Source organism: Dendrobates tinctorius, unplaced genomic scaffold, assembly GCF_039654945.1.
Source record: "Dendrobates tinctorius isolate UK_male_01 unplaced genomic scaffold, ASM3965494v1 ptg000070l, whole genome shotgun sequence".
Lineage (NCBI taxonomy): Eukaryota > Metazoa > Chordata > Amphibia > Anura > Dendrobatidae > Dendrobates > Dendrobates tinctorius.
Window position 1 is genome coordinate 73,681,161 of NW_027361738.1, and position 22,545 is coordinate 73,703,705.

The following is a 22,545-nucleotide window of genomic DNA, read 5'->3' on the forward strand; positions in this document are numbered from 1 at the left end:
CATCAGATCCTGCATATAACCTTTGGAAATGAAGAAGACTTACTACTTCTACAACCAAGTACACTGTGTGCAGAATTATTAGGCAAATGAGTATTTTGATCACATCATCATTTTTATACATGTTGTCCTACTCCAAGCTGTATAGGCTTGAAAGCCAACTGCCAATTATGTAAATCAGGTGATGAGGAGGGGTGTGGTCTAATGACATCAACACCCTTAATTATGCTTAATTATTAGGCAACTTCCTTTCGTTTGGCAAAATGGGTCCGAAGAAAGATTTGACGGACTTTGAAAAGTCAAAAATTGTGAGATGTCTTGCAGAGGGATGCAGCAGTCTTGAAATTGCCAAACCTTTGAAGCGTGATCACCGAGCAATCAAGCGTTTTATGGCAAATACCCAACAGGGTCGCAAGAAGCGTGTTGATAAAAAAAAAAAGGCGCAAAATAACGGCCCATGAATTGAGGAAAATCAAGCGTGAAGCTGCCAAGATGCCATTTGCCACCAGTTTTGCCATATTTCAGAGCTGCAACGTTACTGGAGTATCAAAAAGCACAAGGTGTGCCATACTCAGGGACATGGCCAAGGTAAGGAAGGCTGGAAAACGACCACCTTTCAACAAGAAACATAAGATAAAACATCAAGACTAGGCCAAGAAATATCTTAAGTCTGATTTTTCTAAGGTTTTATGGACTGATGAAATGAGAGCGACTCTTCATGGGCCAGATGGATGGGCCCGAGGCTGGATCAGTAAAGGGCAGAGGGCTCCACTCCGACTCCGACGTCAGCAAGGTGGAGGTGGGGTACTGGTATGGACTGGTATCATCAAAGATGAACTTGTGGGACCTTTTCGGCTTGAGGATGGAGTGAAGCTCAACTACCAGACCTGCTGCCAGGTTCTGGAAGACACCTTCTTCAAGCAGTGGTACAGGAAGAAGTTGGTATCGTTCAAGAAAAACATGATTTTCATGCAGGACAATGCTCCATCACATGCATCCAAATACTCCACAGCGTGGCTGGCCAGTAAAGGTCTAAAAGAAGAAAAAATAATGACATGGCCCCCTTGTTCACCTGATCTGAACCCCATAGATAACCTGTGGTCCCTCATAAAATGTGAGATCTACAGGGAGTGAAAACAGTACACCTCCCGGAACAGTGTCTGGGAGGCTGTGGTGGCTGCGGCACGCAATGTTGATCGTAAACAGATCAAGCAACTGACAGAATCTATGGATGGAAGGAAGGTGAGTGTCATCGTAAAGAAAGGTGGCTATATTGGTCACTGATTGTTTTTGTTTTGTTTTGGAATGTCAGAAATGTTTATTTCTAAATTTTGTGTTGCTCTATTGGTTTACCTGGTGAAAATGGGTGTATGGGTATATATTTGGTTTTTAAGTTGCCTAATAATTCTGCACTGTAATAGTTACCTGCACAAACAGATATCCTCCTAAGATAGCCAAATCTAAAAAAACCGACTCCAACTTTCAAAAATATTAAGCTTTGATATCTATGAGTCTTTTGGGTTGATTGAGAACATAGTTGCTGTTCAATAATAAAAAGAATCCTCTCAAATACAACTTGCCTAATAATTCTGCACACGGTGTAGATTGGTGGTCTCCAACCTGACACTCTCCACCATGCCCTGACAGTTTCACAGCGGTGGGAGAGCCACAGGTTGAAGATCAACGAAGCTGAGTACAAGTTGTATAAACTTACAGCTAGGATTTCTGGACCTCCTACTAGATATCTCATGCCATGCTACTGAACCAGTGACTTAGACATTGCAGTGAGTTGTATGATGGCTTCTCCAGGAAGAACATGCTTTTAATGTGAGATGTCTGCGGCCTCATGGATAATATTCGACTTCTGAGAGCTATTAATGGTGAAGGGGTGGCATGCACTACACCCTTTATCAATAGCTTCAGTGACACAACATAGATAAGAGCACTATATCTATAATACAAAGCCAAACCCACAAGAAGCAAGAACATGTATGAGGGATATTTATCAAAACTAGTGCCGAGGAGAAGCGGACAAGTGGCCTACAGCAATTACTCAGGATGCCGCTTTGTAATTCCAAAGGCATAAGGAAAATCAGAGCTGGAATATGATTAATTGCTAGGGGCCATTTCTCCATTTGTTTTTTCCTTCTGACCATTTTTGATGCACTTCCCTCAAGGTTCCTTTTCCAAATGATTTGTCATCTACTGAAAGAAAAATACATCCCCAAACGAAAAAATCTATTCGAGATGTGGGTTTCCACGAGGATCCTATGTGGATCGGAATAGTTTAAAGTTAGGCTTGTTTTTGGTTACTAGTTATATTTGGTGGTGGCGATGATTTTTTTTCCTTCCTTGTCTGATGTACCATTGACCACCTGACTAGCGAAGTACTTTTGGTAATCCCAAACTAGGTTGGCACGCAGGAAAGGTGTTGTTGTCCACCAAGTAGCTTGCGGAATACATTAAAGATGATGTCCATCCAAAAACTAGCTCCACATAGATTTTCTCTCAGGCGCCGTTCACATTTGCTTTATTCAATTTAATTCTTGATGAAATTGAACAACAACTCCGTGATCACCTCTCTTTTCAAATTCCTCTGGAACGAAGAGTTTTGGATTTCCATTCTAGCGATCAGTGGAGGTCCCAGTACTGGAGATCCCAGTAATTATACATTTATCACCGATCCTACAGATAGAAGATACATTTTGTTTTGTGGGATAACCAATTTTGTAGGAACACATCTCCACATAGATAATTTTACCAATATTGAGCATTTGAGCAATTTATGCAGTTGTCTAATGTGACAAACAAAAACAATGACGGGAATTAGTTCTATCAATTGTTTCGTTTTTTTGATGAATGAAAGGAACATTTTTTCTTCTGGTATTGGGTGCCATGACCATATTATAAGTTATAATCTATCCATTGGATAGGGGATAATACGCTGATTGCAGGGGGTTTAACCACTGAGACCCCCAGTGATACTAAGGATGAGATTCTGGAATCCAGGATCTGGGCTCTACAAAGCCCCATCTTAAATGTGAGGAGGTCTGCATGCTCTATTCATTGCTTAAGGGACTGCCAGCTATTTCTAGTAGTTGCATAGATGAATGTAGCTGAGATCAAGCATGTGATCCTTTGCTCCCTTCAAGGCTGGGGTCTGCAAAGCCCGGTTCCTGCATTCCAGAATCCCACTCTTGGGATCACTGAGGGTCTCAGTGGTTGAACTCACCATGATCAGTAAGTTATCCGCCATTCTTTAGTTAGGTTACTCTTTAAAAAAAAATAAGTTCTCTATTTTGGACAATCCTTTTTTTGGAGAAGGGTCCTCAGCAATAAGCTGGTTACAGTCCCACTTGTGGGACCCCAGTATCAGCTGTAGTCTGTGGGAGAAATCGGTAACAAGCAAGTCGAGCGGCAATCTGTGCGACTGACGGACACGTTGGGTCCTCCAAAGCAAGAGACGCTTTTTGTAGCTGCTCTTTTATCTTTTGGATAAGGGTCCTGATTATGTTATTCCCCACTAATAACTTAGAATTCACCTAGAGCAGAATTTAAAAGTAAGGCCGGGATCACACTTGTGATTTAAACGGCCGAGTCTTGCATGGTAATACACGGCGCTGCCGCCGGGACTCAGGAGCGGGGCGTGCAGCTGCATAGCAATACATGGAGCTGCACGCCCCGCTCCTGAGTCTCGGCGGCAGCGCCGTGTATTACCATGCAAGACTCGGCCGTTTAAATCGCAAGTGTGATCCCGGCCTAAACTTTTTAAACTTAACAACCACGTTCGTGTCTGACACTCTGTACCACTTTAGGGACAGAATATGATGGTGGTGTACTATTGGACTATCAGCAAGATCTCTATTTTCAGATTCCTTCTTTTGTTATTCTTGAAATTAAGGATTTAAAAAAAAAAAAAAAAAAAAAAATTCTGCCTTATTACAGAAATAGCGCCACTCTTATCCCCAGGTTGCGGTGGGTACTGCACCGCAGTCCCTTTCATTTGAAAACAGCGGAGCGGCAAGAGCAACCATTTTTTATGGTCTCATACAACCCTGTTATTCTTACATATGGGTGTTTGGATGGACACATCCTTTTAATAAATGCCCACAGCTCTTTGTACCATATACATTTTTCATTTAAGGGGATTGTTTTCTCCTTTAAGACAATAAGGTATATCCACTCACACTACCAGATATATACATAATCAAACAAGCGCATACATGTACGGTACAGCCGTATATGCATGCTGTATGTAGGTATGTATATATAGCGATATACCGCAACATCGCTCTGCAGGTCACAAAGCGTTCCGTAATACCTAATATACGGTCCTTCTGTGTTTTTATTCACATCTTCTACCCATATAGCTACATAATGTTGCTTTTTGTACCAGGGGTTAAAATACCTGCAGAAAAGTGACAGGAGGAACAGGAGAACAGAGAAAGCAGAATATACAGTCTGGAAAAAAATACAACACGATCACAGAAAGAAAAGTGAGAATGGGAACAAAAAGGAGGAGAGGGGTAAGCAGGCGTGCGAGGGGAAATCCTATAGAATAAGAAAGCGCGGCCACATTTATTGTATATGTCCTTCATTACACAGAGGAGAGTTCATAGATTTTTGGTCTATTTTTCTTAAAAAAAAAACAAAAAAAAACAGCGCCACTCCTGTATAATGGCTGTGACTGGTGTTACAGCTTATTCCCATAAAAATCAAAATCTGCCGTACCGGACAGCCATGGACAAGATAGGCGCTGTTTGTTGGAAAAAAAAAACAAAAAACTTTCATCCTCCTATAATCTTGACGGAAAAAGAAAAACACAACAGGCCTCATTTATTACAACTGAAAGGAAACTCATTGTTGCTGGTAGCAACTAGTGATGAGCAGCGTGCTGGGATAAGGTGTGATCTGAGCATGCTCGAGTGCTAAAAGAGTGACTTCGGCGTGCTCGAATACTATGTCCGAGTGCCCGCGGCTGCCCGGCTCTTGGCTGTTCGACAGTCACATCGCACGTAGCGATTTCCCAACACGCAGTACATCCCTGCATATGTTGCAGCTGTCAAACAGACATGCAGCCGCGGGGACTGGAACATAGTATTCGAGCACGCCGAAGACCCTCTAGTAGCACCCGAGCGTGCGCGCTCATCACTAGCAGAGCTGAGCGAACTTTAAAATATTCAGTTCGGATTACAATCGTCGGAGAATATCGCATTTCCAATATCTGCTGAACAAAGCCAAATGCCATTGGAGTCAATGGGAGCAGAGGTGAGCGACTATGTTCGGAAACGAGCGTCAAACATAAATTCAGTACAAACTGAGAACCAATATAGCAGGAATACGGCAAATTCGGATTTGGCGACCGATTCCCGAACATATTCGCTCATCTCTAACCACTAGTAGCAACCAATCACAACAAAACTTTAATTTTAGCAGGTCAGAGTAACAAACGCTGAGGTATGACTGGTTGCTGTGGGCGATAAAGGCAATTTGATGAGGCACAAAATGGTAGAACTCTTTTATCGAGACTGCCTTTGTTGTCCATAGCAACCAATCAGAGCTCTCCTTTCATTTCTTAATCTGCTCTGAAAAAATGAAAGCTGTTCTCTGATTGGTTGCTATGGGTACTGCAACAGAGGCCTACACTTTTATTGTTAAACAGCATAGTCCCACTTTTCCTATTAGACAGCAGCAGAGACCCACACTTACTATTAGACAGCAGAAGAGATCCACACTTTTACTATTAGACAGCAGCAGAGACCCACACTTATTCTATTTGACAGCAGCAGAGACCCACACTTTTCCTACTAGACAGCAGCAGAGACCCACACATTTACTATTAGACAGCAGCAGAGACCCACACTTTTACCATTAGACAGCAGCAGAGACCCACACTTTTCCTATTAGACAACAGCAGAGACCCACACTTTTCCTATTAGACAGCAGCAGAGACCCACACTTTTCCTATTAGACAGCAGCAGAGACCCACACATTTACTATTAGACAGCAGCAGAGACCCACACTTTTCCTATTAGACAGCAGCAGAGACCCACACTTATTCTATTAGACAGCAGCAGAGACCCACACTTTTACTACTAGACAGCAGCAGAGACCCACACATTTACTATTAGACAGCAGCAGAGACCCACACTTTTACCATTAGACAGCAGCAGAGACCCACACTTTTCCTATTAGACAACAGCAGAGACCCACACTTTTACTATTAGCAGCAGAGACCCACACTTTTCCTATTAGACAGCAGCAGAGACCCACACATTTACCATTAGACAGCAGCAGAGACCCACACTTTTATTATTAGACAGCAGCAGAGACCCACACATTTACTATTAGACAGCAGCAGAGACCCACACTTTTACTATTAGACAGCAGCAGAGACCCACACTTTTACTATTAGACAGCAGCAGAGGCCCACACTTTTACTATTAGATAGCAACAGAGACCCACACTTTTACTATTAGACAGCAGCAGAGACCCACACTTTTTCTATTAGACAGCAGCAGAGACCCACACTTTTACTATTAGACAGCAGCAGAGGCCCACACTTTTTCTATTAGACAGCAGCAGAGACCCACACTTTTACTATTAGACAGCAGCAGAGGCCCACACTTTTACTATTAGACAGCAGCAGAGACCCACACTTTTATTATTAGACAGCAGCAGAGACCCACATTTTTTCTATTAGACAGCAGCAGAGACCCACACTTTTACTATTAGACAGCAGCAGAGGCCCACACTTTTACTATTAGACAGCAACAGAGACCCACACTTTTACTATTAGACAGCAGCAGAGACCCACACTTTTCCTATTAGACAGCAGCAGAGACCCACACTTTTACTATTAGACAGCAGCAGAGGCCCACACTTTTACTATTAGACAGCAGCAGAGGCCCACACTTTTACTATTAGACAGCAGCAGAGACCCACACTTTTACTATTAGACAGCAGCAGAGGCCCACACTTTTTTTTTTTACTATTAGACAGTTTAGTCCTTCTGTGTTCAACAAAACCAAAATTCCAAAGGCAAAGATGTAAGAAAATTGTTTAACAAAATGGTCTTTGTTGTTCATAGCTACCAATCACAGAGAAGCTTCCATTTTTCAAGAGCACTATAAGAAATTCAAGCTGCTCTCTGATTGGTTGTTATGAGCAATACTTAAACAGTTTCATAAATCTCCCCCAAAAATACACAAGATAGACCAAGCGTGGTTGCAGATCCTGCTGTATGTACAGGTGTATATATCTCAGTCTTAGGCTATGTGCACACGTAGCAGAAAATTTCTGCTTAAAAACCGGACTCCCTTCCCAGAAACCGCACGGTTTTTTATGCGTTTTTTTCAGCGCGGTTCCAGACCCATAGAAATGGCCAGAAATGCGGAAAAATCCGCAAAATTAATGAGCATGCTGCGTTTTTTACAGCGAAGTGGTTTTTTCGCGGTAAAAAAAAACACATCAATATGCACAAAAAGTGCAAAATCCATAGAAATGAATGGGAAGCTTATTTTTAGTGTTTTTATAGCGGATTTATTGGCAAATACGCGGAAAAAAAAAACGCTAAAAAAACGCTGTGTGTGCACACAGCCTTAAGCACTAAGTAGGGCACTTGCACATTAGCAGTAAAAATAAAGAAATCTTGAGATAAGGAACACCCGTCTTAGGGGAGAGGTTTTGGACATGCTGAAATTTACAGGGCCAGGAAATTTATCATTGATGTAAATTCTACTACCGTAATTAAAAAGAAAGAAAAAAAAAAATGCAGTACGCTAAAACTTTTTCTGTTACTTTTCACTTAGTGCAAACAAACTATTCTATTTTGTGATATTTGGGTTACTTCTAATGTTTGAAGAAAATAGGAAAATCCCCAGAATAACTGTTTTCAGCATCAAGCGAGGAATAGTCTCAACCTTTTCCTTTTAAAGAGTAATTAAACTTTTTTCAAGTTAATAATTAATCAATTTTTATAAAGTTATACATTTTTGTAATTATTTACATTACTCTCTTTAGCTTTCTTCACACCTAATCTCCATGTTGCATTGATTTTTTACCTATGCACTGAAGTTCAAGATCCCCCAAAAATCTGCTTCCAACTGCTGCTCAGCAAGAATCCATACTCTATCTACAATCAGAGTACGTGACATTTGCTGTCTGATCCTCTCTGATCCACACTCCCGTATTTAGACAAGGAAAGGCCATAACACAGATTGGTTGTAAATAGAGTACATAGATTCTTGCTGAGCAGCAGTTAAAAGCAGTTTCTAAAGGATCATGAAATAGGCATTGAAACATCAATGCAGCATATTGTTTGGGAGCGAAATAAGGTAATGAAGTATATGACAATTCATAGCTTTGTGAAAGCTGAGTAATATAGTTTTTTTTTACTTTGCTGTTCATAATCGACTCTTGCATACCATTTTTTTTACTCTGTGCATTCCAATGTAGAGAGCAACATTCCATTCCTAAGCAATACTCTACACTCCAAATATACCAAACCAAAACAGCTCTGAAGCTAACATTCCCATTATCATATGCAAAAATCCAGGATTGGCCATAATACAACGCTGTATTTCTATTTAACCGTTCAGGGTCATATTACAATCTTTTTACAATATTAAATTAAACAAATCTACGATTAGCATTGAGTGAGACCTAGCCTATATTGTTATAGATATACTAAATCCCCTCCAATTCAAATTTCCACTGATGCTTGAATAATACTCTACTATTATATGACTTGATAATACACTTATACATCTGTTATAATGATTTAGTTCTTTTGATTGGGTGAGTTAAAGGGTAACTGCACTTTTTAGTAACTTTTCAGAAGACGCTGTCCTGTGTGTGTGTGTGTGTACATGAGGAATAACATTATATCTGACCAGAATAATCTGAAAGTAGCGTGATGTAGGCGTAGAGACCCTGATTCCAGCAATGTGTCAATTGCACAGCAGCCTGCTCAAGTTTCAATACAATCTGTGTTTTATCAGCAAGAGATTATCACAGCAAGACTAGGTGTCACATGCCAGGCAGTCTAACTAATATTGCTATTTGCCAATCTAATAAATAGCAATATATAATATTGGGAGTAATGATCTACATGGCTGAAGGGGTTATGGAAATAGCTTGGACAGAAGGGGTTTAGGTGAACATTCCTGGTCATGTAAGGTGATGAAGAGAGTTCGTAAAATTAAAAATGGTATTTTAAGCACATACCCGTCTTCAGGCCATTTTTATCATTTCACTATTATGTGGCCTTAAATTGATTTTCCATTTTCTCACTGCGGTCACCTTCCTACCATCTCGTTACAGACGGGGCCCCTATTTTTCTGATACAGAGCCACAAATCAAGTGACTAGACACAGATTTAAAACATATTATTCTGGCTGCCACCACTATAGGGAGCTGACAATGTTATTCCTGAGAGCACTAATTCGTGCTGCCAGCAAGCAGTGTACAAACAAGCAACTATGCAGGTTACTTTTAAATTTAATTGTTTACTGCTCGTTGCTTAGTTACTGGATGCCGCTGCAATTAATTAGAGTTGGTCGGTCTCCTAGTAAAGCAGTGCAGCAATTACAACCTCTTTGCTTTTGAGCTTGTAAGCGCTGCTTTAACGCTGGCCGCATCCAGCTTGAATCTGGCCAGTTTCGGTGCCCCTTTACTCCTCCAAAGATGGCGCTGGCTGTATGACTGTAGAGTGCATAGTGTCGGCCCCCTGGTCCAAATTATCAATCAATCAGATGCGCCACATTCCCTTGGCAAGCAGAAAGACAGAAGAGAATCCTTTATTCCTTTTCCGACACTGGCTGTGGATTAGCACCGTCAGCCTGATCTTGCTCCACCAACAGTGCGTGGATGGCAGCTGTAACATACAGCTGACATTTTGCTGCAACAGCTGGAATCAAATGTACGTTCATTCCCAGCTGTCATGTTCCTCCTAGCCTCAAAAGGGTTCCTTCCACATCCTGTTGCCCTTCTCCAGCTTTTCGCAGGGAACTTAACAATGACCCGCAGGTCTGCCATTTTACTTATGGCTCTCAGAATACAGCAACATATTAAGTTTTTTTTCTATTGTTACGACCTTTGCTAAAAATAAATAAAAACATAAATTATAATCACTGCATCATAAATGTCAAAAATGGCTGTGGTAACGGGGCTTACAGAGGGTTAGTAGTTTGTGGTAAGCTCCCTTTAGGTGACAGACAGGATATTATGTTTTAATTCTGGCGTAGAAGCTTTGAAAAGTCGCAAACTTTAGGCACAACTCGGAGTTGCGCCAAAATTTACCGACTTTTGCTCTTTACACCCCAGTTTCTCCTAGCTCAAACAAAATGGGCGCGGCAAGGCTGGGACTTGGCGTGTAAAAACTCATGAGAACTGGTGGCGTTCGTTACGCTACAAATATCACTCCAGCAGGGGCTAGAGAAAGATTTTTGTCGAGAGCTCACACAAAGGTGTATAACGCTCATCTGACGCTCTTGATTCATGAAGCGGTGTACAACTCTTCATTATTCAGGAGCATCAGACTCCAGCACGCCCCCAGGGAATTAATAGCTCCGCATCAGAAGAATCAAGCTTTGACAGCTATAGAGATAAATTAGGAAATGAATCAGGTGCTAGTCTCTTTTAAAAGGACCTTTTACAAATTTGAGCTGAATAAAACATAGTTTTTATTTTTTTTATTTTTTTATTTTTCCTCTCTATTACAGAGATATTACCTTGTAAAGTGTAGATTATAACAGGCGTTGACAGAGATTTTTCACTAGTGGGCGTGTACTTCTTCCTATGTATGACTTTGACCAATCATAAGCAGGCAGCAAGATACAGGGTAAAAATAAGAGCACAACCCCATAATAGCTTAGAACAGGCTTTCTCCTCTGTGAGACAGGTAATATCAGACAGTCTGCTCTCCTCACTGGTCTCAAAGCAGAGCTGTGTGTGATTACAAAGTGCTGGGAGTAGAGCAGAGATTACTAACACCTTCAGTTTTTATTCTCCTGGCAGTCAGTGTGACAGTAGGGGAGTATAAATGAACTGACAGTACTGTGAGAGGAAAGCTGCAACTGCAGAAGTGTTTGTAAAGAGTTGAACTGGCCTTGCCCTCCACGCTAACTGCTATTAAATGAATGCTGAAGAAGTGTTAGCAATCAATATCATCTCTGATCTACTAAAAGCAGTTTGTAATCACACAGATCAAGTCATTATGTGTCTCACACAGAAGAAAGTCTGCTTTAAGCTATTGTGGGAGTGTGTTCTTTTTTTCCAGTGTATGTTGCTGCCTACTTATGATTGGTCAGCCTCATACATGAGAAAATTCAATCACCCTAAGAGAAGAATATCTGGTAACGCACCCTTGCACATAACATAATCTAAACTTAATTAACTTAAGTTAATATCTCCACATTAGAGAGGAGAAATTAAAAAAATAAAAACTATGTTTTACTCAGCTCTGCAGTCACCATTCCTAGATGTGGCCAGTTTAACATGCTCAAACTGGTGAAAAGTCCTCTTTAAAAGCTTGAACCTCAATTATATTCACTGTGACCCAATATTCTGATACTAGTGACTTCTTATATGACAAGACAATACTTCATGTCACACTACATACATGGACTGTGCAGCTTTCTGAATGATATTCTATTAGAATTTACTATTTTAGTAGCCTGGAATGTCCCAAACAATGAAAAGACTACCAGATTATCTAGAATTCAGTATTTTTGCAGAGAAAAATAAGCAGGAAGGATTCCGTATGAGAAACAGGAGCATGAAAATCAGATTCTGTGGCTGTTACGCTTGAAAACTTCCAGCAAACTGTAGGCTGCCATTTACAGCAACTTATCTTCTGCATGCCGATGGACTACAACAAGTCGCTTGCAATATCATTTTTGACAGCTTGACCCTGCTGCATTATTGCATTGCCTTTATTAATGAAGCTAACATAATTTTTTAAACACAATGTACTACCATATCTGCTTATTATTTTTTAATATATCTTGACATCGCTCCTGTTTTTTTTTATATGACACTCCAAATCCTCTTCCTAGGAAATAAAAGATTTATTGATGCCTGCAGCCACCACTAGGGGGAGCTTACTTCCAGCTATGTACATATAACAGTATACAGTAAGCTCGTATGCTCCCTCTAGTGGTAGTGGCAGGTATCAAGAATTTTATCTTTTAACTCTGCAAGCGATTTGTAGCTCTGTATTAGAAAATATACACGCATTAATATGTAAGGAAATCAGAATTTTAATCATATTTAGATTAAAAAAACAGTGTTCAGAGGATATTTGCTGTAAAGCCTTAACATTACACCCATAGCAGTGAACTATGTGGACTAACGAGTAAATTAGTACTAATAATAACATATAAACTTTTCTTGTCTCATTATTACATGCACCGTAATTATGACTCTCAAATGAAATGTACCCATGGAGAGAAATAAAACAAATTATTTTCCTTTTCAAATATATCCCTGGAATTAGGTATTTAGAACTTGCAGGATACTATGTGGTTTGTAGGTCTGGAACGACTGAAGAGCCACAGGGTATTACTACCAAGCCTTAATGAAAATGTCAATTTTTTAACATAATATTGTTTTTCAACATTATTAATTTTAATTATCTTTGTTGTTGTTACTGTGATAAGAGAGCTCCAGATTCGTTGTATTGACGTAGTGTTAAATAGAAGCTTTCTGGTTGCATTCAGCCACCACTAGGGGGAGCTTACAGCACACTGTTTAGTTATTGAGTTTAAAGGCTAAATTGTATGCTGTAAGCTCCCCCTAGTGGTGGATATAGGCAAGAAAGATTTTATCATTTATCTCTATATCTATGCAGAGGATCTAGAGCTCTGTATCAGAAAAACAGGACTCTATCCACTATAGGAATTAGATTAGATAAAAAAGATATAAAAATAAAATACTGTTCAATGATGGACATTCATCTAAAGCCGTATGTAGCCTCCAAGGCCTGAAGAATACAGGCTGTACTCACTCAGTGGAATTTGATCGTGGTCTGAATCTCTTTCCTCTTAGTTTTTTCCTGCTGCTGCTTAAGTTACCTGTAAGATATTAAAACACAATTATGATAGGTAATGAGTACCAGACCAATGGATGGACGATCAGCTGTTAGCAGGTCCCTTGGAGGAGGGAATAAACTGTACAGAGCCGGAACGTCACAGCGCTGTACACTGGGGGGTGGTGGCAATTCTCGGGTATAGTTTCCATTGAAGTGAGTCTGATTAATATCAGCCATTAATATCAAAGTCTCGGATAACCCCTTTAAAAAATATAAGCAAATTGACACTGTCAGAAAAAGTGGGGTGCCAGATTTATACACTAGAGTGATGGTGTTGGATGTTATACAATGAGTGGGTTGAGGCCAGATGTTACACACCGTGGGGGATGGGGGTGGATGTCTTACAATGGGGGAATGGGACCAGATGGTATACACTGGGGGGATGGGGCCAGATGTTATACACCAGGGAGGTGGAACCAGATGTTATACAACGGGGAGATGGTGCTGGATGTTATACAATGGGGTGGATGGGGCCGGATGTTATGCACCGGGGGATGGGGCCGGATGTTATACACCGGGTGGGCGGGTGTTATACCCCGAGGGGACGGGGGTGGATGTTATACACCAGGAGTATGGAGGTGGATGTTATACACTGGGTAGGCAGGTGTTATACACCGAGGGGATGGGGTGGATGTTATACACTGGGAATATGGGGGTGGATGTTATACACCGGTGTGGTGGAGTCGGATGTTATACAATGGGGGATGGGGCGAGATGTTATACACTGGGGGGATGGGGCCGGATACTATACACTGGGGATATGGGAGTGGATGTAATGTAATAAAGTAAAGAAAAATCTAAAATCAAATCAATATTTGGTGTGACCGCTCTTTGCATTCAAAGCAACATCAATTCCTCTAGGTACTTGGCAGGGAGGTTGTTCCAAACATCTTGGAGAACTAACCATAGATCTGCTATGGATGAACGTTTGGAAAATTCTTCTGTCTTTTAATATAATCCCATCAGACTCAAAGATGTCGCAATTCGAGTCACACAGATGGTTGCGAGGTCAACACCTATTTTTCAATTTTATTTCTAGACAATTGGAACAAAACTCACAAATTTTTTATGGACATTAACCCTGCCCCTTAATATGAAATTACTTTCCCCCCCACACCACACCCTCAAAACGTTCTTGAATGACAAAGACCCAAAAATTAATTCAGACTCCTGGTGGCAGGAAAGGCAGAGCGCAATATTTGCCGTGTGAAACGCTCCCGACTTCCCCATATACATGAATTCTTGGCTAGGCTGTGTGTCGGCAGATCCCACCAACTTCGCCAAAATTGAATGTGTATGAGGGACCTAAGGAATGCAAACCTACTTGAGATCTGGAGTGTTAGCAAAATCCAAACTTTACCTTGCCACGAGTTACTCCTTGGTCGTCCATTTTCACAAACATCGGAGACGTGTTTAGTGTCCGGGATCCTTTCACTCCACGAATGGGATAGACCATTAGACCTAAGAAGAGAACAGACGCAACTGAATCCTTCATCTATGGTAAAGTGAGGATGTGGCTGTAGTGCTGGACAAACACCATGGAAGGAAAAAATATTAGATACCCCTGATGTTCTAGACATGGGTAGGAAAACAACTATTCACTTAAGGGCATCTGTGGATCACAAGAACGGGGACTTCTATAGAGCGGCGGCGGAAATAGCTCTATATTGGTTGCCATAAATACATCTTGAAGAGAGCTCCCTGGTTTTATATATATATATATATATTAATATCTTGAAAAAGGCACATCATATGTCTGCTTTTTTCAAGAATCAGCACCACTCTTGCCCATGGGTGGCGCTTGGCATTGTTGCTGCTGTATATCTCATTGAAGGGGGCCGAGTTCGTTACCAGACATTAGATTGGCAATTGTGCTGAAAAATAAAGCAGAGCCTGACATTTATTTTCCTACAGCTTTATAGTATAAAATTTCATGTAAACGTGGAAAAAGGTCTGGGGCACTAGAACTAGAAAAAAAAAAATTGTACAAACTTACCTATTTGTTAGACTCTCTGCAAACCGACAGGGTAACAAAAACGTGGCACAGAAAAACAAAGAGCTATCATTTACGAATCCTCTCCATCTTCACGGGGTCCTAATTAAAGGGCCAGAGAGTAAAGAACAGCGGCAGAAAGTTTCTGCTACAGTTGACAACTAAAGCTGCCTAAACTTCGGCCATTTTTTTTTTTTTTATTTCACCTATGGAAAAGGTGTATTTAAAAAAAAAATGAGAGCCCAATGCAACGTAGCCTTACTCTAATAAGGAGCTAGGACTTATTTAGGAACCGCTCAATAGGACACTGGAATTCACTGACTTCATCATTTCGACTGTTCTACTGCTGTGATAGAAAATCATTCCCTCTGCGGACCCCCTATGGCGGCACACCCAGGCTCCATATCGTGTTCCTATATGGTGCCTTTTAGACATGACCTACTTCATAACCAGGGGACTGCATGTACGGTATGGGAGCATGTCACTTAGTTTTTTGTTTTTTTTTTCATATAGATGCATGTTAAAAAAAAATTAAAATCTGTGCCTCGGGAATATAATTTATTTTAGGTATAGACATATGGAAACCGAGTATATATTATTTGAAAAACATGATTACCGTAATTGATTTTTAAAAAAAGCCATACCTATAGGAAGTGTGGGACTTGCACTCGCACCTAGACGCTTAAGGTTGAGGAGACCAAAAGGTCCTTCAAAAGTCCAGGATTATAAATAATGTGCTATTATTGAGTTTTATCAAAGATTGCTGCAGTGCGAACACAGCCCCCCATACACATTATGGTAAATTCATCTCAAACATCTTAGCTGGAAATCCCGGACATATCATTTATATATGGGGACTTATGTATGGGGACTTATTTAAGGTGACCTCTGCATAGGGACTTGTGTATGGGGGCTTATTTATGACAACTTGTGCATGGGGACTTGTGTATGGGGACTTGGCATGGGGAGTTATGAATGAGGACTTATGTATGGGGACTTATTTATGGTGACCTCTGCATAGGGACTTGTGTATGGGGGCTTATTTATGGCAACTTGTGCATGGAGACTTGTGTATGGGGACTTATTTATGGTGACCTGTGCCTGGACACATGTGTATGGGGACTTATTTATGGGGACTTGTGTATGGGGACTTATTCATGGCGACTTGTGCAGGGGGACTTATGTATGGGGACTTATTTATGGCGACCTGTGCCTGGACACATGTGTATGGGGACTTATTTATGGCAACTTGTGCATGGAACCTTATTTATGGGGACTTGTGTATGGGGACTTATTCATGGCGACTTGTGCATGGAGACTTGTGTATGGGGACTTATTTATGGTGACCTATGCCTGGACACATGTGTATGGGGACTTATTTATGGCAACTTGTGCATGGAAACTTATTTATGGGGACTTGTGTATGGGGACTTATTCATGGCGACTTGTGCAGGGGGACTTATGTATGGGGACTTATTTATGGTGACCTGTGTACAGTGGCGGATTATAATGAGGTCAATTTGGGCAGTTGCCCCGGGCCCAGTGGGGTTAAGGGGCCCACAGCCCAGGCCAGTAAATTGCCCCATTATAATCCGCCACCGCGCAGGGCCGGATTATAGGCAGGGCAGGCGGGGCTTCAGCCCCGGGGCCCCCACCACAAGAGCTTCTAAGGGGGCCCCCACCACATTCCTGCTGGCTGCTGCAATGGCACTCCATCTTCTCCCCACCTAAAAGTGAGTGACCGTGGGGGCGGCATTATGTGCTCTGCTACCAGCAGCATCTACAAGTAGCGTGAACGCTGATGCTGCTGGTAGCGTGCAAAGGCTTGTGATGAGATCACAGGAGGTAAGGTGTCAGGACCCCCGATCATGTGACCCCTGTCTCCTCCCCTCCTGTGACCTCATCACAGGTCCTGTGCGCACAGCACTGAGAGCAGCCATGTATGTGGAGTGCGGCTCTGCGCGTGGAGGTCGGTGCTGGAGGCTCCATTATTCTCTATGTGGAGTGCGGGTGGAGGTCGGTGCTGGAGGCTCCATTATTCTCTATGTGGAGTGTGGCTCTGCGGGTGGAGGTCGGTGCTGGAGGCTCCATTATTCTCTATGTGGAGTGTGGCTCTGCGGGTGGAGGTCGGTGCTGGAGGCTCCATTATTCTCTATGTGGAGTGCGGCTCTGCGGGTGGAGGTCAGTGTCGGAGGCCCCATTATTCTCTATGTGGAGTGTGGCTCTGCGGGTGGAGGTCGGTGCTGGAGGCCCCATTATTCTCTATGTGGAGTGCGGCTCTGCAGGTGGAGGTCGGTGCCGGAGGCTCCATTATTCTCTATGTGGAGTGTGGCTCTGCGGGTGGAGGTCGGTGCTGGAGGCTCCATTATTCTCTATGTGGAGTGCGGCTCTGCGGGTGGAGGTCGGTGCCAGAGGCTCCATTATTCTCTATGTGGAGTGCGGCTCTGCGGGTGGAGGTCGGTGCTGGAGGCTCCATTATTCTCTATGTGGAGTGCGGGTGGAGGTAGGTGCTGGAGGCTCCATTATTCTCTATGTGGAGTGTGGCTCTGCGGGTGGAGGTCGGTGCTGGAGGCTCCATTATTCTCTATGTGGAGTGCGGCTCTGCGGGTGGAGGTCGGTGCTGGAGGCCCCATTTTTCTCTATGTGGAGTGCGGGTGGAGGTCGGTGCTGGAGGCTCCATTATTCTCTATGTGGAGTGCGGCTCTGCGGGTGGAGGTCGGTGCTGGAGGCTCCATTATTCTCTATGTGGAGTGTGGCTCTGCGGGTGGAGGTCGGTGCTGGAGGCTCCATTATTCTCTATGTGGAGTGTGGCTCTGCGGGTGGAGGTCGGTGCTGGAGGCTCCATTATTCTCTATGTGGAGTGTGGCTCTGCGGGTGGAGGTCGGTGCTGGAGGCCCCATTATTCTCTATGTGGAGTGCGGCTCTGCGGGTGGAGGTCGGTGCTGGAGGCCCCATTATTCTCTATGTGGAGTGCGGCTCTGCGGGTGGAGGTCGGTGCTGGAGGCTCCATTATTCTCTATGTGGAGTGTGGCTCTGCGGGTGGAGGTCGGTGCTGGAGGCCCCATTATTCTCTATGTGGAGTGCGGCTCTGCGGGTGGAGGTCGGTGCTGGAGGCTCCATTATTCTCTATGTGGAGTGCGGCTCTGCGGGTGGAGGTCGGTGCTGGAGGCCCCATTATTCTCTATGTGGAGTGCGGCTCTGCGGGTGGAGGTAGGTGCTGGAGGCTCCATTATTCTCTATGTGGAGTGTGGCTCTGCGGGTGGAGGTCGGTGCTGGAGGCTCCATTATTCTCTATGTGGAGTGCGGCTCTGCGGGTGGAGGTCGGTGCTGGAGGCCCCATTTTTCTCTATGTGGAGTGCGGGTGGAGGTCGGTGCTGGAGGCTCCATTATTCTCTATGTGGAGTGCGGCTCTGCGGGTGGAGGTCGGTGCTGGAGGCTCCATTATTCTCTATGTGGAGTGTGGCTCTGCGGGTGGAGGTCGGTGCTGGAGGCTCCATTATTCTCTATGTGGAGTGTGGCTCTGCGGGTGGAGGTCGGTGCTGGAGGCTCCATTATTCTCTATGTGGAGTGCGGCTCTGCGGGTGGAGGTCGGTGCTGGAGGCCCCATTATTCTCTATGAGGAGTGTGGCTCTGCGGGTGGAGGTCGGTGCCGGAGGCTCCATTATTCTCTATGTGGAGTGCGGCTCTGCGGGTGGAGGTCGGTGCTGGAGGCTCCATTATTCTCTATGTGGAGTGCGGCTCTGCGGGTGGAGGTCGGTGCTGGAGGCTCCATTATTCTCTATGTGGAGTGCGGCTCTGCGGGTGGAGGTCGGTGCTGGAGGCTCCATTATTCTCTATGTGGAGTGCGGCTCTGCGGGTGGAGGTCGGTGCTGGAGGCTCCATTATTCTCTATGTGGAGTGCGGGTGGAGGTCGGTGCTGGAGGCTCCATTATTCTCTATGTGGAGTGTGGCTCTGCGGGTGGAGGTCGGTGCTGGAGGCTCCATTATTCTCTATGTGGAGTGCGGCTCTGCGGGTGGAGGTCGGTGCCGGAGGCTCCATTATTCTCTATGTGGAGTGCGGCTCTGCGGGTGGAGGTCGGTGCCGGAGGCTCCATTATTCTCTATGTGGAGTGTGGCTCTGCGGGTGGAGGTCGGTGCTGGAGGCTCCATTATTCTCTATGTGGAGTGCGGCTCTGCGGGTGGAGGTCAGTGTCGGAGGCCCCATTATTCTCTATGTGGAGTGCGGGTGGAGGTCGGTGCTGGAGGCTCCATTATTCTCTATGTGGAGTGTGGCTCTGCGGGTGGAGGTCGGTGCTGGAGGCTCCATTATTCTCTATGTGGAGTGTGGCTCTGCGGGTGGAGGTCGGTGCTGGAGGCCCCATTATTCTCTATGAGGAGTGCGGCTCTTCGGGTGGAGGTCGGTGCTGGAGGCTCCATTATTCTCTATGTGGAGTGCGGCTCTGCGGGTGGAGGTCGGTGCCGGAGGCTCCATTATTCTCTATGTGGAGTGCGGCTCTGCGGGTGGAGGTCGGTGCTGGAGGCTCCATTATTCTCTATGTGGAGTGCGGCTCTGCGGGTGGAGGTCGGTGCTGGAGGCTCCATTATTCTCTATGTGGAGTGCGGCTCTGCGGGTGGAGGTCGGTGCTGGAGGCTCCATTATTCTCTATGTGGAGTGCGGGTGGAGGTCGGTGCTGGAGGCTCCATTATTCTCTATGTGGAGTGTGGCTCTGCGGGTGGAGGTCGGTGCTGGAGGCTCCATTATTCTCTATGTGGAGTGCGGCTCTGCGGGTGGAGGTCGGTGCCGGAGGCTCCATTATTCTCTATGTGGAGTGCGGCTCTGCGGGTGGAGGTCGGTGCCGGAGGCTCCATTATTCTCTATGTGGAGTGTGGCTCTGCGGGTGGAGGTCGGTGCTGGAGGCTCCATTATTCTCTATGTGGAGTGCGGCTCTGCGGGTGGAGGTCGGTGCTGGAGGCCCCATTATTCTCTATGTGGAGTGCGGGTGGAGGTCGGTGCTGGAGGCTCCATTATTCTCTATGTGGAGTGTGGCTCTGCGGGTGGAGGTCGGTGCTGGAGGCTCCATTATTCTCTATGTGGAGTGTGGCTCTGCGGGTGGAGGTCGGTGCTGGAGGCCCCATTATTCTCTATGTGGAGTGCGGCTCTGCGGGTGGAGGTCGGTGCCGGAGGCTCCATTATTCTCTATGTGGAGTGCGGCTCTGCGGGTGGAGGTCGGTGCTGGAGGCTCCATTATTCTCTGGAGTGCGGCTCTGCGGGTGGAGGTCGGTGCTGGAGGCTCCATTATTCTCTATGTGGAGTGCGGCTCTGCGGGTGGAGGTCGGTGCTGGAGGCTCCATTATTCTCTATGTGGAGTGTGGCTCTGCGGGTGGAGGTCGGTGCTGGAGGCTCCATTATTCTCTATGTGGAGTGGGGCTCTGCGGGTGGAGGTCGGTGCTGGAGGCTCCATTATTCTCTATGTGGAGTGGGGCTCGGCGGGTGGAGGTCGGTGCTAGAGGCTCCATTATTCTCTATGTGGAGTGGGGCTCTGCGGGTGGAGGTCGGTGCTGGAGGCTCCATTATTCTCTGGAGTGCGGCTCTGTGGGTGGAGGTCGGTGCTGGAGGCCCCATTATTCTCTATGTAGAGTGTGGCTCTGCGGGTGGAGGTCGGTGCTGGAGGCTCCATTATTCTCTATGTAGAGTGTGGCTCTACGATTCGTGACCCCCGTCACGTGACGAGGGGGGCCCACAGAGTCTGAACTGCCCCGGGCCCTGGCTACCCTTAATCCACCCCTGCCTGTGTATGGACACATGTGTATGGGGACTTATTCATGGCGACTTGTGCAGGGGGACTTATGTATGGGGACTTATTTATGGTGACCTGTGTATGGACACATGTGTATGGGGACTTATTTATGGCAACTTGTGTATAAGGACTTGCAGCTTCCTGTTCTCATCTTTCAGGGAAGAGAAAAATCAACTAGTTTAAGATTAAACACCCAATATTCTTGCTCTCAAAGGGAGATAAGTAGAGATGAGCGAATTTGATTGGGTCAGGGCTTATTCAGCAAGCTATAGCGCAGTCATGACACATGCATGGAGAGCCTGTGTGTTGGGCAATCTATGAAGCCGGGTTCCCTCTGCAGCTTATTCGGTAAGCGCTATTGCTTGCTGAATAAGCACCGACTCAATCAAATTCGCTCTTCTCTAGAGATAAGTCACTGCCAAGGCTGCCTGGCAGCAGCTTTTGACCCTCTCCCTTTTAAAAACACAGAACTGCTGGTCTGAGTTGACAGTTCATGTGTAAGGGGGAGTCTGGAGAGATAGCCGAAAGTTCTCTCCTGTGTACAGGCACCTTCCTTTGGGTGATCTGTCCGTTTCTTACTCCTTTTATAGGATGCTAGTCTCAACTCAGTTCTGTCAATAACAGTAAAGCATTGAAAGTAGAGGAGAGTCATTGTATCATGCAATGATGAATCCAAGTAGTCAAGAAAGATATATATAAGATTAACAACAATTGTATATTTTGACTTCAAAGAAGCGAGATGATTGTGGATGACCCAAAGATTACGTCCAAATCTGTGCAATGGGGAAGAACAATAATTATCTCAGCCTCCCCATTTAGAGCTCTCCAGGCTGTATTTCCAGCCACCATCCATTATTAGGTCTTACTATCCAACATGTAAAGTCACAATGGACAATTTAAAGGGACAGATCACAATTTGGCCGTCAGCAAACCTAAGAATTGAGTTACAGCTACTTTGAAGTCAAATTATTATGGTTTTCCTTTATTACTATTCCACAAACAAGAAAATTAAAAGGAATCAAACCTTCTGCAAAATAATGAAATGTTCTGACTAATGGAATAATGTGGGATGGAACAGGCAGAAATCTGAAAATGCGACAGAATAGCAGACCTCTTCTTAGAACTAGATCCTGAGTTTGAGCTGACTCCGGGAGGCAAGTCGCTATAAAAGGAGTCGACATCTCCAGCCTTTTTTACATAATCTCCCTGGGGTATTTGTCTAAAGCATAATAGATATTGTAAAGTCAGAAAACAAGACAAACGCACATAGAAACGACACAGACATAAAAGCATTAGTTCAGAGGGGAAGGACAGAGAGGATAAATGGGACATGTATGTTTGACTACAGGACACCAACACGTGGCTCTCCGGGGATAGACGGCGGATATGGGTGCGCTCTAGCTGACGGATTCTTGGCTCACCTACGGACATTGACAAAGCTCAGGATGACAAACCAATATTACACCTGCATATGAAAAACTGCAACCTCAAGGCTTGGACTGGATGGTTTTCCAAATTTCAGCAGCTGGGCTTCTTACCAGCTGTTGTAACTTGATAAGAGAGAGAGTTTGCAAAGAGGCTTTGTCCTCCGCTCACTATTGTTCCCGCTACACTGCTGGAATGTGGTAGTGTGTGTAATATGTGTAACTCTATGTACGTAATGTGTATGTATTGTGTGTACAGTG

At 44.5% G+C, this 22,545-nt stretch overlaps 1 protein-coding gene across 7 annotated transcripts in view; it reads right to left on the bottom strand.

Moving 5' to 3' along the window:
* The window catches only part of ADAM22 (ADAM metallopeptidase domain 22), a 290,157-nt gene that overhangs the window by 15,794 nt on the left and 251,818 nt on the right, over positions 1-22,545 (bottom strand). Inside the window, exons 27-30 of one of the 7 annotated variants that reach the window (XM_073581902.1) lie at positions 21,885-22,079; positions 14,451-14,551; positions 13,007-13,073; positions 4,319-4,405 (exon numbers count right to left, since the gene is read on the bottom strand). In XM_073581902.1, coding sequence (XP_073438003.1) covers positions 4,319-4,405; positions 13,007-13,073; positions 14,451-14,551; positions 21,885-22,079 — 450 coding nt within the window. Of the gene's footprint in view, positions 1-4,318; positions 4,406-13,002; positions 13,074-14,450; positions 14,552-21,884; positions 22,080-22,545 lie in introns of those variants that run through there. The other 6 variants (XM_073581904.1, XM_073581906.1, XM_073581903.1 and 3 more) reach the window with 6 other exon arrangements.